The 13,785-nt window shown below is 44.5% G+C and overlaps 1 protein-coding gene across 1 annotated transcript in view; it reads left to right on the top strand.

Moving 5' to 3' along the window:
- The window catches only part of psap (prosaposin), a 37,478-nt gene extending 28,707 nt beyond the window's left edge, over window positions 1–8,771 (top strand). Inside the window, exons 7-14 of the mRNA XM_024137981.2 lie at window positions 1,163–1,223; window positions 3,576–3,722; window positions 3,974–4,066; window positions 6,951–7,134; window positions 7,488–7,651; window positions 7,781–7,861; window positions 8,051–8,158; window positions 8,640–8,771. Of these exons, the coding sequence (XP_023993749.1) occupies window positions 1,163–1,223; window positions 3,576–3,722; window positions 3,974–4,066; window positions 6,951–7,134; window positions 7,488–7,651; window positions 7,781–7,861; window positions 8,051–8,158; window positions 8,640–8,672 (871 nt within the window). The 3' untranslated portion in view covers window positions 8,673–8,771. The remainder of the gene's footprint in view (window positions 1–1,162; window positions 1,224–3,575; window positions 3,723–3,973; window positions 4,067–6,950; window positions 7,135–7,487; window positions 7,652–7,780; window positions 7,862–8,050; window positions 8,159–8,639) is intronic.
- Window positions 8,772–13,785: the final 5,014 nt, after the last annotated feature.

A 13,785-nucleotide genomic window follows, 5' to 3' on the forward strand; every position in this document is an offset into this window, starting at 1 on the left:
GACATGGTGAGAGGACTGCGTACTTATCGGGCTAGGAGTTAGTGAGAGGATCTACGTACTTATCGGGCTAGGAGTTAGTGAGAGGACTACGTACTTATCGGAGCTAGGAGTTAGTGAGAGGACTACGTACTTATCGGGCTAGGAGTTGTGAGAGACTGCGTACGTTATCGGGCTTAGGAGTTAGTGAGAGGACTGACGTACTTATCGGGCTAGGAGTTAGTGAGAGGACTACGTACTTATCGGGCTAGCGAGTTCAGTGAGAGGACTGCGTACTTATCGGGCTAGGAGTTAGTGGAGTCTAGTGAGGAGACGTACTTATCGGGCTAATTTAGGGGGGTTATTGGAGGAAGAGACTGCGTACTTATCGGGCTAGGAGTTAGTGAGAGGACTACGTACTTATGGGCTAGGAGTTAGTGAGAGGACTGCGTACTTATCGGGCTAGGAAGTTTAGCTGAGAGGACTACGTACTTATCGGGCTAGGGGTTCGTGAGAGGACTACGTACTGTACTGCAGGGCTAGAGTTAGTGAGAGGCACTGGCGTACTTATCGGGCTAGGAGTTAGTGAGAGGACTACGTTAGTTATCTAAGCTAGAGCAGTTTAGTGAGAGGAACTACGTAGCTTTATGGCTAGCAGAGCTAGGAGTTAGATGAGCAGGACTACGTACTTCATCGGGCTAGGAGATTCAGGTGAGAAGAGACTGCGTACTTATCGGGCTAGGTAGTTAGTGAAGTGATCTGGCGAGGAGTGAGTGATCTGGCGAGGAGTGAGTTTTTAAACAAGTTCGGTGGAGTGACTATTTTGAGTAATCCAGCAATGGAATTAGCCATAATCGAATTTACAGTTCGTGCCCTAGATGCCATCTGGTTTAATGCATTAGTTGGTTTATTTGACCCTGCTCGTTATCCATGAATGTTCAAACATGTTGAACAGTCTGGCCTTAATAATCTCTAGCCCGGCACAGCCAGAAGAGGACCGGCCACCCCTCAGAGCCTGGTTCCTCTCTAGGTTTCTTCCTAGGTTCCCGCCTTTCTAGGGAGTAAAAAAAAAAAAAGGGGCTTTATAAATACATTTGATTGACCAAGAAATACTTTCAATCTATGAAGCTGGAAGATCATTGGTTTCGACTGACTTTGTTTCTGACTGTGTTTTGTCTTCTGTGTTTCAGTGCAAGCAGTATATCAGCCAGTACGCTCCCCTCGTCGCCCTGCAGCTCATGTCCATGGTCAGTCACTCATTGTCTTCTAGGGTGTGTCCAAAATGGTATCCTGTTTCATGTATTTAGTGCACCACTTCTGGTTTTCAGCCCCCCCCAAACTGGAGAGGTTTCTCTTCTGCTGATGTGTAATTGTAGCTGATAACTCTGCACAGTGTTGCCTGACAAATACTTAACAGGTTTATACGTGAACCAATATGTGTATGTCATAATAATTTAGTGTATCTATATGTATATCCAGACTCTTACTACAGCTCCTCCTAGCCTGCTGATTTCATTCAGCATCTTTAATCGTTTGGGTTTTATTTTTCCCCTCCATTCATGCGCCTCTTCCGCTCTCTCCCCTCATGCGCACTTCTTCCCGCCTTCCTCCCCTTCCTGCTCTCTCGCTCTCTCCCCTCCTGCTCTCTTCGCTCTCTCCCCCTGCTCTCATCGCTTCTCCCCTCCTGCTCTCTGCCTCTCTCCCTCCTGCTCTCTCGCTCTCTCGCTCTCTCCCCTCCTGTCTCTCTCCCTCCTGGGGTTGCTGTGGGTCCTCTAGGAACAGGTAGGTTTCTCTGTTCAGTCTCTAGTCTCACACCCTTTAGGCTGTGGCCACACAGAGACTTGCATGAAATCCTTATTATGCATTCAGCATTGTCCCATTTTTGTCCGGCAAAAAGGCTGACGTATCGAGCGRTTTGACAGACYATCATCTCCGTTGTCCYTCMGTTAATGGATGACTACCATTGTAGAAAGWTCTGGCATTTTCTGTCTGCCCACAGCCTTAGCTTCTGTTTCTGTACGGTCTGTCCACTAGTGCTACTTAAAGTACTCACATGTTACTGTTCTAGAACTGCATCACGATGTTTCTCTGTGCTGAATGCTAATACCTTAGTCCTTGGCAAACCAAGCTTTTTTGGGGGGGAAAACATATTTGATGGGCATGTCATGATTCTAGACTGCAGACTAATGCATGTTTCCATTAGGTTTGGGATGTGTATTTGGAAATAGACACYGGATGGTTTTTCAATTCCACCAATACCGTTGAAACAATTTCTTTTTTAAATGTAAAAAATATTTTTATATCATATTTTAAGTAAATACAGTCAACATGTATAAAGCAGATTATGTTGTTAATTTCACCTGTTACATTTGACATTATGATGCTTCCCATAGTTCCCCAGAACGGTTGAGCCAGTCTTCTGTAAACGGCACAACAGGAGAAAGCTGCAGCAGCTCAGACCAGCCGTGTATTGACAGGGGTCACGTTTATATATTGAATATTTTTTTTTTTTTTTTTGCTTCAATAGCATGATCAGGGACGTCCAACTATAGTTTTCCTTCAAGACATTAGTGAAACACATTTGGTAAAAAATGGCTTCATGTTCTTCAGGTGACAGTGAAAATGCAATTTTTGGGCAAAAACAATGCACGGCTGCCATATTTGTAATGTTTTTAGGCTTATAATAGAACACATGTAGCCAGGTGAATTTTCTAATGTTTTGCTTAAAGTTAATATTGTATTTTACCYGAGGAAAAGGTAGGCTGGCTATACTGAGGAACAGTAGCTCCACATCAGTCAGAGTGCTGTCTGCTGATAGAATGATGGAGAACAGTAGCTGAAGCACAAAATGAGTTTTGATGCTGAGCAGAAATTACAATGAGAACCATTTTAGATCTGTTTACAAAACGCAGAAATATATTTCTTACGAGTAATTTTTTTCCTGCGTGGAAAAACACACAATTCTGTGTTAACATGCCCCTTACATTTAACTTGCTAGGTATCTAGATCTAAGTGGCTGAATGAATAAGGTCACGAGGCATCATATCGTGTTAGCTTTGTGCTGTGTTTGAGAAGTCAGCATATTGTTAGCATATATGTTAGCATATCTAGCTAGCAGCCTCCATGGAAATTCACTATTACTTGTACAAATTTTGTTAGCATTCTGCTAATAACACAATTTAAACATTTTTTTTATGGTAACCCATTAAGCCGGTAATACCGTAAATCCCGGGGTGAGAAGGACGGTAGGATGACATGAAAAGCTGGATATTGTCCATGCCACTAAAATGAATGATTTTTTTTTTTACCAATGCTATAGTTTCTTAATGCCTCATTAGTGTCTGGAACCATCTGCATGCATGTTGCTCTATGCATGCCTCTAGCATGAAAATCATCTATCTGTGACATGGGTTGCTGGGTTAGACTGCACACTACCTATTGTGTGGGTTTGAAAGCATGAGAACATTTTAGCCTGGCTCTGTCTCTGAGACTAAAACAGTGGATTCATACATACATCTTAATGTCATGTGATGAAACKTATTTTCTGTAGAATGGTATGAATGTGTCTAACTGTACATTCTGATATTTTCCCCACTCAGCAACCTAAAGATATCTGTTCCCGCGCTGAGTTCTGCTCTGCAGAGGTGAAGAGCTCTGTCCCCATGATGAACCTGGTGGCTGCCAAGGCCGTCCCTGCTGTCAAACTGGTCCCTGCCACTAAGCTGGACGCTGTCAAGCCCGCCAAGGTAACCTACTGGTACCAGAGGCGCTGGCAAGTGMCCGTGTACATCTGTACCTTCCCTTTTCATTCTTCCATATGGAATACATGGACTTTTCCATAAACATAAAGTTATATAATCACAKTGACTACGTGTTTTGTAATGTAGTTATGACGTTGGCATGGTTACTATTCCAGTTATACTGATGTGTTTTGGAACCACAATTTATTTTGTTCCAAGACTTCTGTAGTTACGCCCACTCTTTGTCTATCCTCCAGAACATGGTGCGCGCCCTCTCCTCCCCTCAATGTATCGCATGCGAGTTCATTATGAAGGAGGTGGAGAGCATGCTGGGGGATGAGAAGACTGAGGTAGGTCACCTGACGGGTTGCTCATGAGTCATGACCTGCTATAAAACACTGACGATGTGGTAAAGGGTTTCACGTTCAAACAGGAGTGGAGGTGCTTCTCTGTGTCTGATGGGGTATGATTCTCTCTGTGTCTGATGGTGTATGATTCTCTCTGTGTCTGATGGTATATGATTCTCTCTGTGTCTGATGGGGTATGATTCTCTCTGTGTCTGATGGGGTATGATTCTCTCTCTGTCTGATGGGGTATGATTCTCTCTGTGTCTGATGGGGTATGATTCTCTCTGTGTCTGGATGGGTAATGATTCCTCTGGCTGATGGTTGATTCTGATCTGGGGTATGATTTCTCTCTGGTGGTCTGATGGGGTATGATTCTCTCTGTGTCTGATGGGTATGATTCTCTCTGTGTCTGATGGGTTGATTCTCTCTGTGTTGATGGGGTATGATTCTCTCTGTGTCTGCATGGGGTATGATTCTCTCTGCTCTGATGGGGTCTCTGGATGGGTATGATTCTCTCTGTGTCTGATGGGGTATGATTCTCTCTGTGTCTGATGGGTATGATTCTCTCTCTGTGTCTGATGGGGTTGATTCTCCTCTCTGTCTGATGGGGTATGATTCCTTCTCTCTGTCTGATGGGTATGATTCTCTCTGTGTCTGATGGGGTATTGATTCTCTCTGTGTCTGATGGGGTATGATTCTCTCTGTCTGATGGGTATGATTCTCTCTGTGTCTGATGGGGTATGATTCTCTCTGTGTCTGATGGGGTATGATTCTCTCTGTGTCTGATGGGGTATGATTCTCTGTCTGATGGGGTTGATTCTCTCTGTGTCTGATGGGGTAATGATTCTCTCTGTGTCTGATGGGGTATGACCGAAACGTAACGCTGTTTGTACGGGAGTTACAGGAAATTGTTTTTATCATGGAGCAGTTTTGACACATTCTTAACGCTATGAAAAACTATAAAACAGCCCTTTACTAATCGTGATTTGTATTCTAAAATACAAATGCACTATACATGTGATTGCTCTCCACCTCTGGAATATGCTGGATGGACAACACATTTTCAGTTGGAATATTTCTGCTAAAAAGCCACAGTTAATCCAGACAAAAMAACCTATTTGCGGCTTTCACGTAACATTTAATGTTCATTTTAAAGAGTTCAACTGAAATTGTTATTAAAGTAACATGTTGGCTGTGTCTTCAGGGTTGTTAAKAACAATGATTCTGTCTGCAATATGCTAGAATGTACGAGTTATTCATTACAGAATCTCCCACCCCCCCGGAGGCCAAGTGGGCTTGTTTGTCCTGTGTGTCAAGGATGAACAAGAATTTAGTACAATGTGTTTCCTCTCTCTGTCCTCAGGCCACCTGTTACTCTGACCCTGTGTGATGGTTACTACTGTGCAAGCAGCAGTGGATATTGTTTTACCCAGGTTCACTTTGTAGCAGTGTTGTCAGAGGGGTGAAGATAAAGATTTGGTTGGGCCACCAGTCAGGTATTAACTCTGCTGAAAGGACAAGAGTGGGATAGATAGAGTACCACTACTGGACACACATCAGCAGAACAGACTGACTAGAGGGTAGCCGGGTTGGCCAGATAGCCAGTAGAGACTAGAGAGTAGCTGGTTGGCCAGATGGCCAGTAGAGCGAGGATAAGACACACCATATAAAGCACACGTCACAGCACAGGGGTAACCCAACCAATAATGGCAGAGCAATTTTTAACAGTAACTTCATAGAAACAATTGACAAAGAACCCAGTCATCAACAATCTGTATTACCTCCCAATGGGGGGGGTGTATTGATTGACAAAACAAAGGTTTTAATGTAAAATCTTCTCGGCCAAATGTCAATAGTTCCACACCAAATCAATACATTTCAAACCGGCAGCAACCTCCCCTTTAACTAAAATGTCAACCCAAATGCYTCTGGCAGGGCAATGATAGTCCAGTGACACTGAACATGAAAGGGAGCGCATTGAAAAAGAAGTCTGCTACAGTGTAAACAATAGAGGGAAGATAGAGAAAGGTTTCTTAGCTGTTGACTTCAGGCTTGACTGTGACTGTCCGTCGGTTACAGCTGGTTGGTTTGTCGAAGCTTCGCAAATGTCAATGACAGGAGCAGTCCCAAAATATACAGCCACGGCGCCATAGAGGGGTAACCCCGGCGATCATCTTCAAACACTTTACAAACTAAGCACGCTGACAATAAGACTTCTGCAGAGTTGCACAAACTGCCACGCCGACCGAGGAGCTATCTTTATATCCTCACCGCTGAAGGCGCTCTTAGCCGAAGGCGCTCTTAGCCGGCGGCGCATGCTGAAGGCGCTATATGTAACGGATGTGAAATGGCTAGCTAGTTAGCGGGTAGACGGTTTAAAGTTATACTGTTACATATAGCTAGCTACCTTTTTTAAGCCAAGCTGTTGTCTTATAAGAATTTTCTATCAAAAACCTAGTAAGGTAAATGGTGTATAGGCAATGMCTAAACTAGGAGATAAAAGGAATGTGAAATGGTGTTGGTCGCGCCTGACCTCGTCTCCAGGATTTTGTACATATAACCCTGGGACATCAACCAATCAGGAGTTCTTAATTCTATGGGCGTGACCTTACTAAGTAAAGGTATAGGTGATCATTTAATTTGAGCAAATCACATGACTGCGAGGCGTGGCTCCAAATGGAGGCAAGACGCGTACAAGGAGGGTTAGTGGGAAGGTGTTGTGGGAGATTATTGGTTGGTAGATTAAGCCAATGCACCGGGAGATTCTTTTGTTTGCTAATGAAGGCCACGTTTGACACGTTGGCATTTGGGCAGAAGTGTCTGGGAAGGAGAGTAAGTCATGCCTAACTGACCCCTGTGCTCTTCTGCTCCTCCCTCCCTCTCTCAGCAAGATGTGGTGCGTGTGTTGGAGAAGGTGTGCKTTGTGCTGCCGCCCTCCCTGTCAGCCCAGTGTAAGGATCTGATTGAGTCCTACGGCAAGGTCATCATTGAGCTGCTGTTACAGGAGGCCGACCCCAAGACTATCTGCACCGCGGTGGGGCTCTGCCAGGACGCCAGTCGTGCCTTCATCCGTGAGTAGAGGGCGTGTGTGTCCTTGGAAAGTCTTGAGGGGTGGGTGGGTGTGTGTGTGTGTGATCTATCCTGTGTTTGAGACAGGCCCTGTTGGTTGTTTTAATGCATACAGATTAGAGAACGACCAGGCCGATACGTGTTCTTTTGGGGGGGGTCTAGGAGGCCGATACGTATTATTTTTTTTGTGGGGGGGGGGTCTAGGAGGCTGATACGTATTAAAAAAAAATTGGGGGGGGGTCTAGGAGGCCGATGGCCTATTTATTTATTCAATATCATTCAACTAGAAAAGGCCAATTTATTGATGGTGCTCCAATCCAGATGAAGTTAACCCTGTGTTGTCCTTTCCCCTCAGCGGTGTTGGACCAGTCCCAGGTCGTGGCGGGAGGCTCCTGTGACATCTGCAAGATGGCTGTGCGTTACATCGACGGGATCCTGGAACAGAACGCCACACAGGCTCAGATTGAAGACGCAGTCAGGAAAGTCTGCAGCCTTGTCCCGGAGGCCGTCAGGGGCGAGGTGAGGATGGAGGACCCTGTGTTTCCTAAAACAGTGTTAATGCAACAGAAGAAGAATGAATATTGGCTAGTAACTGGTCAACTAGACGTTGTTGGTGTGACCGTTAACCACTCCCTCTCTCTCCTCCAGTGTAACCAGCTGGTTGAGCAGTATGAGCCCATGCTGGTTCAGCTCCTGCTGCAGGTGTTGGACCCTGACTTTGTCTGCATGGTGAGCACTGGAATACATAGAGAATATACTTCACTATAGAGAAAAGCTGTCAGAAGGATGATGATGATAGAAGGGGAAAAACATCTAGTGTTGAGATCAATGAAGAGGATTTCACTTAACCGACTTCCCTGGTTTAAATGACTGCCAGTGTCTGACAGTTGGTTCTTCTGTGGTTGTCCTGGGTTACAGAGGGTGGGATTGTGTCCCGAGGCAGTGCAAAGTCTTCTGGGTATGGACCAGTGTAGCTGGGGACCTGCGTTCTGGTGCAAGAACATGGACTCTGCAAAACTCTGCAACGTGAGTACTCATTTACATTTAAGTCATTTAGCAGACGCTCTTATCCAGAGCGACTTACAAATTGGAAAGTTCATACATATTCATCCTGGTCCCCCCGTGGGGAATGAACCCACAACCCTGGCGTTGCAAGCGCCATGCTCTACCAACTGAGCCACGCGGGACCAACACACTGGCACTGTTTCTATCATAGTAGCACAGCAGCAGTGAGCAATGTTTCATTCCAGGGTTGAAAAATAGATTGTCAATGCAGCTCCCCTGGTTTAAATGAATTCAATACAAATTCCTGATTTTTATCCAACTGTTATTTCCCGGCCATGCATTATGATTGGCCGAGAAGAACGGCTCATCCAGGTCTGTTCTTGAAATCCTGTGACCTAAAGTCTGTGATATTCAGGATACAAGATATCTTCTGTAAAGGACAGAGGGCAATAGGCATCCTAGGGGCTCGTGTAACCTGTGGGTTTTGTCTCTTCTCTCTCAGGCGGTGGCACACTGCAGGCGTCACGTGTGGTAACAGAAGAACGGATAAAGACCAACCTYAACCTTTCAGGAGAAATACTGTTGCACTGCTGTTTTTTTTAAATSAATAAATGTGTCCTGTTTTTTTCTTAAACATGTGGAATAGTTTTTTTGCAATTGTCAATATAKATTTACCAGGCAGTTTGGACTGGAGAAGTGGGGAGGGAGTGGAAACCTTTTTTTTCCTGACAGACGTTTGTTTCTTTATTTTGGGGTAGGAGAAGCAGTGTTAGGGTTGTAGAGTCAATCTACCAGACTGTTTTTAGTTATTGGGACAACCCTCCAAACAGACCTAGTTGTACTGATTATTGAATGGATGTGGTTTGTGTACAGAATCTCTTTAGATGAATGATTTTACATGTCACACACGGTCGCTTARTTGACACACCTAGTTTCCCGGACATGGGTTAAACCTAGTCCTGAACTAAAATATAATGATTCTTAGTCCAAGACTAGACTTAATCTCTGTCCATGAAACTGGCCCATTAGGTATGTGACGCAGACAGGTGGGTAAATGGATACAACTGTCTGTGAAAGAGCAGTGGTACGAGACCTATTGAATCTCAGGGGTTCCTTTCAAATGTACTCCCTTGCAGTGACTGCAACTGGGAGAACTTTCTTGGACAGTGGATCTAGCATACCTTCCTGGGATATTTTCTGWTTTAATTGAGTCTCTCTACAAAATAGAGATGAACTTGCATTAGGAAACAGTTGAWTTGTGTTATAAATTCTTTTGTGTAAGTTTTATTTTTAAATGAATGAGCTGATGTGAGGAGAGATTGGGTGTGTGATATGGTACCRTATTCCCTAATATAGTGTGCTACTTTTCAACAGGGATCTATTGGGGGGTCAAAAGTAGTTTCCACTGTAGYACCAATAGATTGGTCTACTCTAAATGTTGAGCCACGCCCTATGTGTGAGCGAGAACAAATGCGTCCTTTGACTACGTCCCATATGGGACCATATTCCCTATGTAGTGCACTACTTTTGACCTAAACACCCACGGGCCCTGTTGAAAAGTAGTGCAGTTATATAGGGAATATGGTGCCATTTGGATGCAGATTTCTAATGGCATGTTTGTGCCCCTTTTTATAGCCTCTCTGCTTGCGGTTTCCTTCTCAGCTAATGCTCTCTTCACCCTGTTTTTGTGAAGTAATGTTTTCTGAAGGAAATGTAAACGAAACGGTATATCGCCTCAACGTGGTTAAAACTCCATTTTAATATCATGGGATGTCAGTCAAACCCTCCAGCTTTTTCTGAAAGCGGTGGGTAGTTTTTAATTGTTTAATCTGCTGATTTTGTTGCTTTAAAAATTAAGAGCTTTTTGTGATCAATAATCAGTCTACTGTCAGGCGATCGATTGGCTCTGTCAGATTTTTTTTTTTTTTTTTTTTTACAGTTGAAATAAAAATGATCTCAAATCCACTTTGTATTCTGATTGGTCAGAATGTTTATACTAGTAATTGACACACTAGAAGCATTCTTTGAATACTGTTGCTTTTATATAGGACATATTGCACCCACCACTAGTGGTTCTGGGGGGGGGGGGCCAGTGCCTTTGTAACAACAATTTTTCAACCCATTGTGGCCCCCCCTAAATGTGCAGTATGAAATCATTTTTACATAACAAATTTTTGCTATCGTACATCTGTTATTAGACAGTGGCAACTATCTTTTGCCTGCTAATGTGAAGAAAACGATATGACAACAATAACATCTAATGTAACTGGCCCCTCTTAACAGTACAACTGGCCCCAGCTTGGCCCCCCAGTTGAAATGGTCTAGAACCGCCACTGGCACCCACCACTAGTGGTTCTGGGGGGGGGGGGGGCAGTGCCTTTGTAACAACAATTTTGCACCCCATTGTGGCCCCCCCTAAATGTGCAGTATGAAATCATTTTTACATAACACATTTTTGCTATCGTACATCTGTTATTAGACAGTGGCAACGATATCTTTTGCTTGCTAATGTGAAGAAAACGATATGACAACAATAACATCTAATGTAACTGGCCCCTCTTAACAGTACAACTGGCCCCAGATTGCATATTCCCTAGTACAACTGCATATTCCCCAGTACAACTGGCCCCAGAACCACTAGTGGTTCTGGGGGGGGGGGGCACATTATTATAAGCCCTTGTGGGCTGGGCATGCTTCCTGACGATGCAAGACACTAATTAATCAAATAAGTAGTATTTAGTATGCAATGTAATTTGAGCCACTAAAATGCAATGATGCAGTACTTCGGGTGTGAAGATTTATGTTAATCATATGGCCTTCTAAAGCCCATAGTGTTTAGGGATGAACGCCAATAGATGGCGCCACTGAGGTATAAGGGCTGGAGACTGCGTCCAAGCTGTCCGGARCTTTATGTTTCCAAGGTAATCTACTCACGTTCGCCTACACCGATTCSGATTCATGGACCGGTGTTGAGGCCAGATCTGACTGCACACCGTTTCCGGTTGACCGTCGCGCCGACCTGCGTCACAAATAAACGTTTTTTATGCTGATTTTTGCCGCTCCTCTCCCACAACACCGCCCCATAGTTTTACTGTTGCTACGATTTAAAGGTTTTGAATGGTCAATCTGATCTCGGCGGTGGCCGTACAGCATTAACTGCGACTCGGCGCTATACTGAGACCTCCACATTAACACCATTTGAGAGGCACATTGCGATGCGTTAGCGCTTGATTTGGCCCATGGAGGCTCCGCGATTGCGTCACACCCTCCATACGAATCATCAAAGCACATTTTCAGAACAAGCATCAATTGTCTTTAATAATAGGCACATGCGTATGCATAGTATGGAGGGTCTTTGTGTGTGTAAACATTATTTGACACGTCAAATAACACAATTATATTATAGAATGTTGTGTGCTGAATTTGCACTTGCAATATATGCGCCACCACTACTATCAGTAGCAGTGTCAAAGCTGTACAAAAAAAGTCTGCAAACAAGCACACACTGGCCACGAACGATGTATGTACAGCTAAGCAGGGTTGGTCCTAATTACCTCTAAAGTGATGCAGAAGGTTACAATTGGTGGAATCATGTCATATTTAGACTAGATCATGTTTAACAAGGTTGTTACAGGTGACAGTTTTGATACTGTTGTGGAAAACTCGATCCAAAGATTAAGGCAGAGACTATTTAATTGTATGATAGAAAAATGTTTCATCAGCTGCGATGGAGATCTATCTCTGATTTCACAGGGAATGAGCTCCCAGAGTAAATGGCTACATGGCGATTAGGCCTGGCTCGTACTCTGCATTCCAATTCATCCCAAAGGTGTTCGATGGGGACGAGGTCAGGGCTCTGTGCAGGCCAGTCAAGTTCTTCCACACCGATCTCGACAAACCATTTATGTTTGTGAGCAGGTTTATTGTCATGCTGAAACAGGAAAGGGCCTTCCCCAAACTGTTGCCACAAAGTTGGAAGCACAGAATCATCTAGAATGTCATTGTATGCTGTAGCGTTAAGATTTCCCTTCACTGGAACTAAGTGGTCTAGCCTGAACCGTGAAAAACAGCCCCAGACCACTATTCCTTCTCCACCAAACTTTACAGTTGACACTATGCATTCGTGCAGGTAGCGTTCACCTGGCATCTGCCAAACCCAGATTGGTCCGTCGGATGAATACAATTACAAGGCCCTACTTCATAAACTTCTGTCTTATCTGACTTTGCTGTTGAAGTGGAGACACCTGAGTTGCCGAACCAGTTCACAGGATTGGAGAACTCTTGAGGTTCCTAACCAGTTCACAGCATTGGTTAACTCTTGAAGTTCCTAGGGTCTCCACCGAGCGAGGTAAATCTACTTTTAGTTTTAATGCACCGTTTTGCTGGAACAAAATTCCAAATACATTTAATCTTGATGATCTGGTGCCGTTCAGGCAATTTAAAGTTTTGATTGGGGACTTATTTGTTGAGGAATGTAACTTTTTTTTTCTCTGGGTGATAGGTGATGTTTTATTTGTGATTCCCATGACTGTGTATTTGTATTTTAATCATATATATATATACACTGCTCAAAAAAATAAAGGGAACACTTAAACAACACAATGTAACTCCAAGTCAATCACACTTCTGTGAAATCAAACTGTCCACCTTGGAAGCAACACTGATTGACAATAAATTTCACATGCTGTTGTGCAAATGGAATAGACAACAGGTGGAAATTATAGGCAATTAGCAGACAACATTAAAGAGTGGTTTGCAGGTGTTTTGAACAGACACTTTCTAGTATTCCTATGCTTTCTGGTGAGTTTTTGGTCCTTTTGAATGTGGCGGTGCTTTCATCTAGTGGTAGCATGAGACGGAGTCCTACACCAACAATGGCTTAGGTAGTGCAGTCATAGGGATGGACATCAACTGCAGCTGTGGGAAGAAGTTATGCTGTGTCTGTCAGCGTAGTGTCCGAGCATGGACGGGTACCCAGAGGAACACAGTACACAGAGAGAGTGGAGGAGGCCGTAGAGGGGCAACAACAGCAGCAGACGCGTTACTCCGCCTTTGTGCAAGAAGACAGGAGAGCACGCCAGAGCGCTCTGCAAAATGACTCCAGAGCCCAATGGCTGCTTGTCTGCTACAACCGTCCAGAAAACAGACTCCTGAGGTGATGAGCGCTACGTCACAGCTGGGGTTGTGGCTTATGCCAACACGTTGCGGACGTTTGGCCCATTTGGCCAGAGACCAGATTGCCTTCGCTGGGCCCTGTGCCCTTCACAGAGGCCTTGTCTTATTGATGAGAGGTTTACACTGAGCATGTGAAGATCTGCGGTCTGGAGGCGTGGAGAATGTTCTGCTGCTGCACTTCTCACTGACTGGTTTTGGGTGGGCTCAGCGTATGGTGGTGGGGTGGATTTTTTTGGGCGGCGCACATGTAACGGATGTGAAACATGGCAGTGTTAGCGTTTCAATCAGTTTCGTCTACTGGCTTGAAACTAGAGATGTAGTGTTGCCGCCGCTGAGGGCGCGGCTGTTTGTGGGAGCGAGTGGGTATCGATGCTTGTGGGCCGACGTTTGATGTGTTGGCAGAAGGTTCGTGGCCTACTGGTTCGGTCGGGGCGAGGGAAGAGTAAAGTTCTACTGTTATTGGATTGCTGTTG

The sequence above is a fragment of the Salvelinus sp. IW2-2015 genome, unplaced genomic scaffold (genome assembly GCF_002910315.2).
Source record: "Salvelinus sp. IW2-2015 unplaced genomic scaffold, ASM291031v2 Un_scaffold1360, whole genome shotgun sequence".
Lineage (NCBI taxonomy): Eukaryota > Metazoa > Chordata > Actinopteri > Salmoniformes > Salmonidae > Salvelinus > Salvelinus sp. IW2-2015.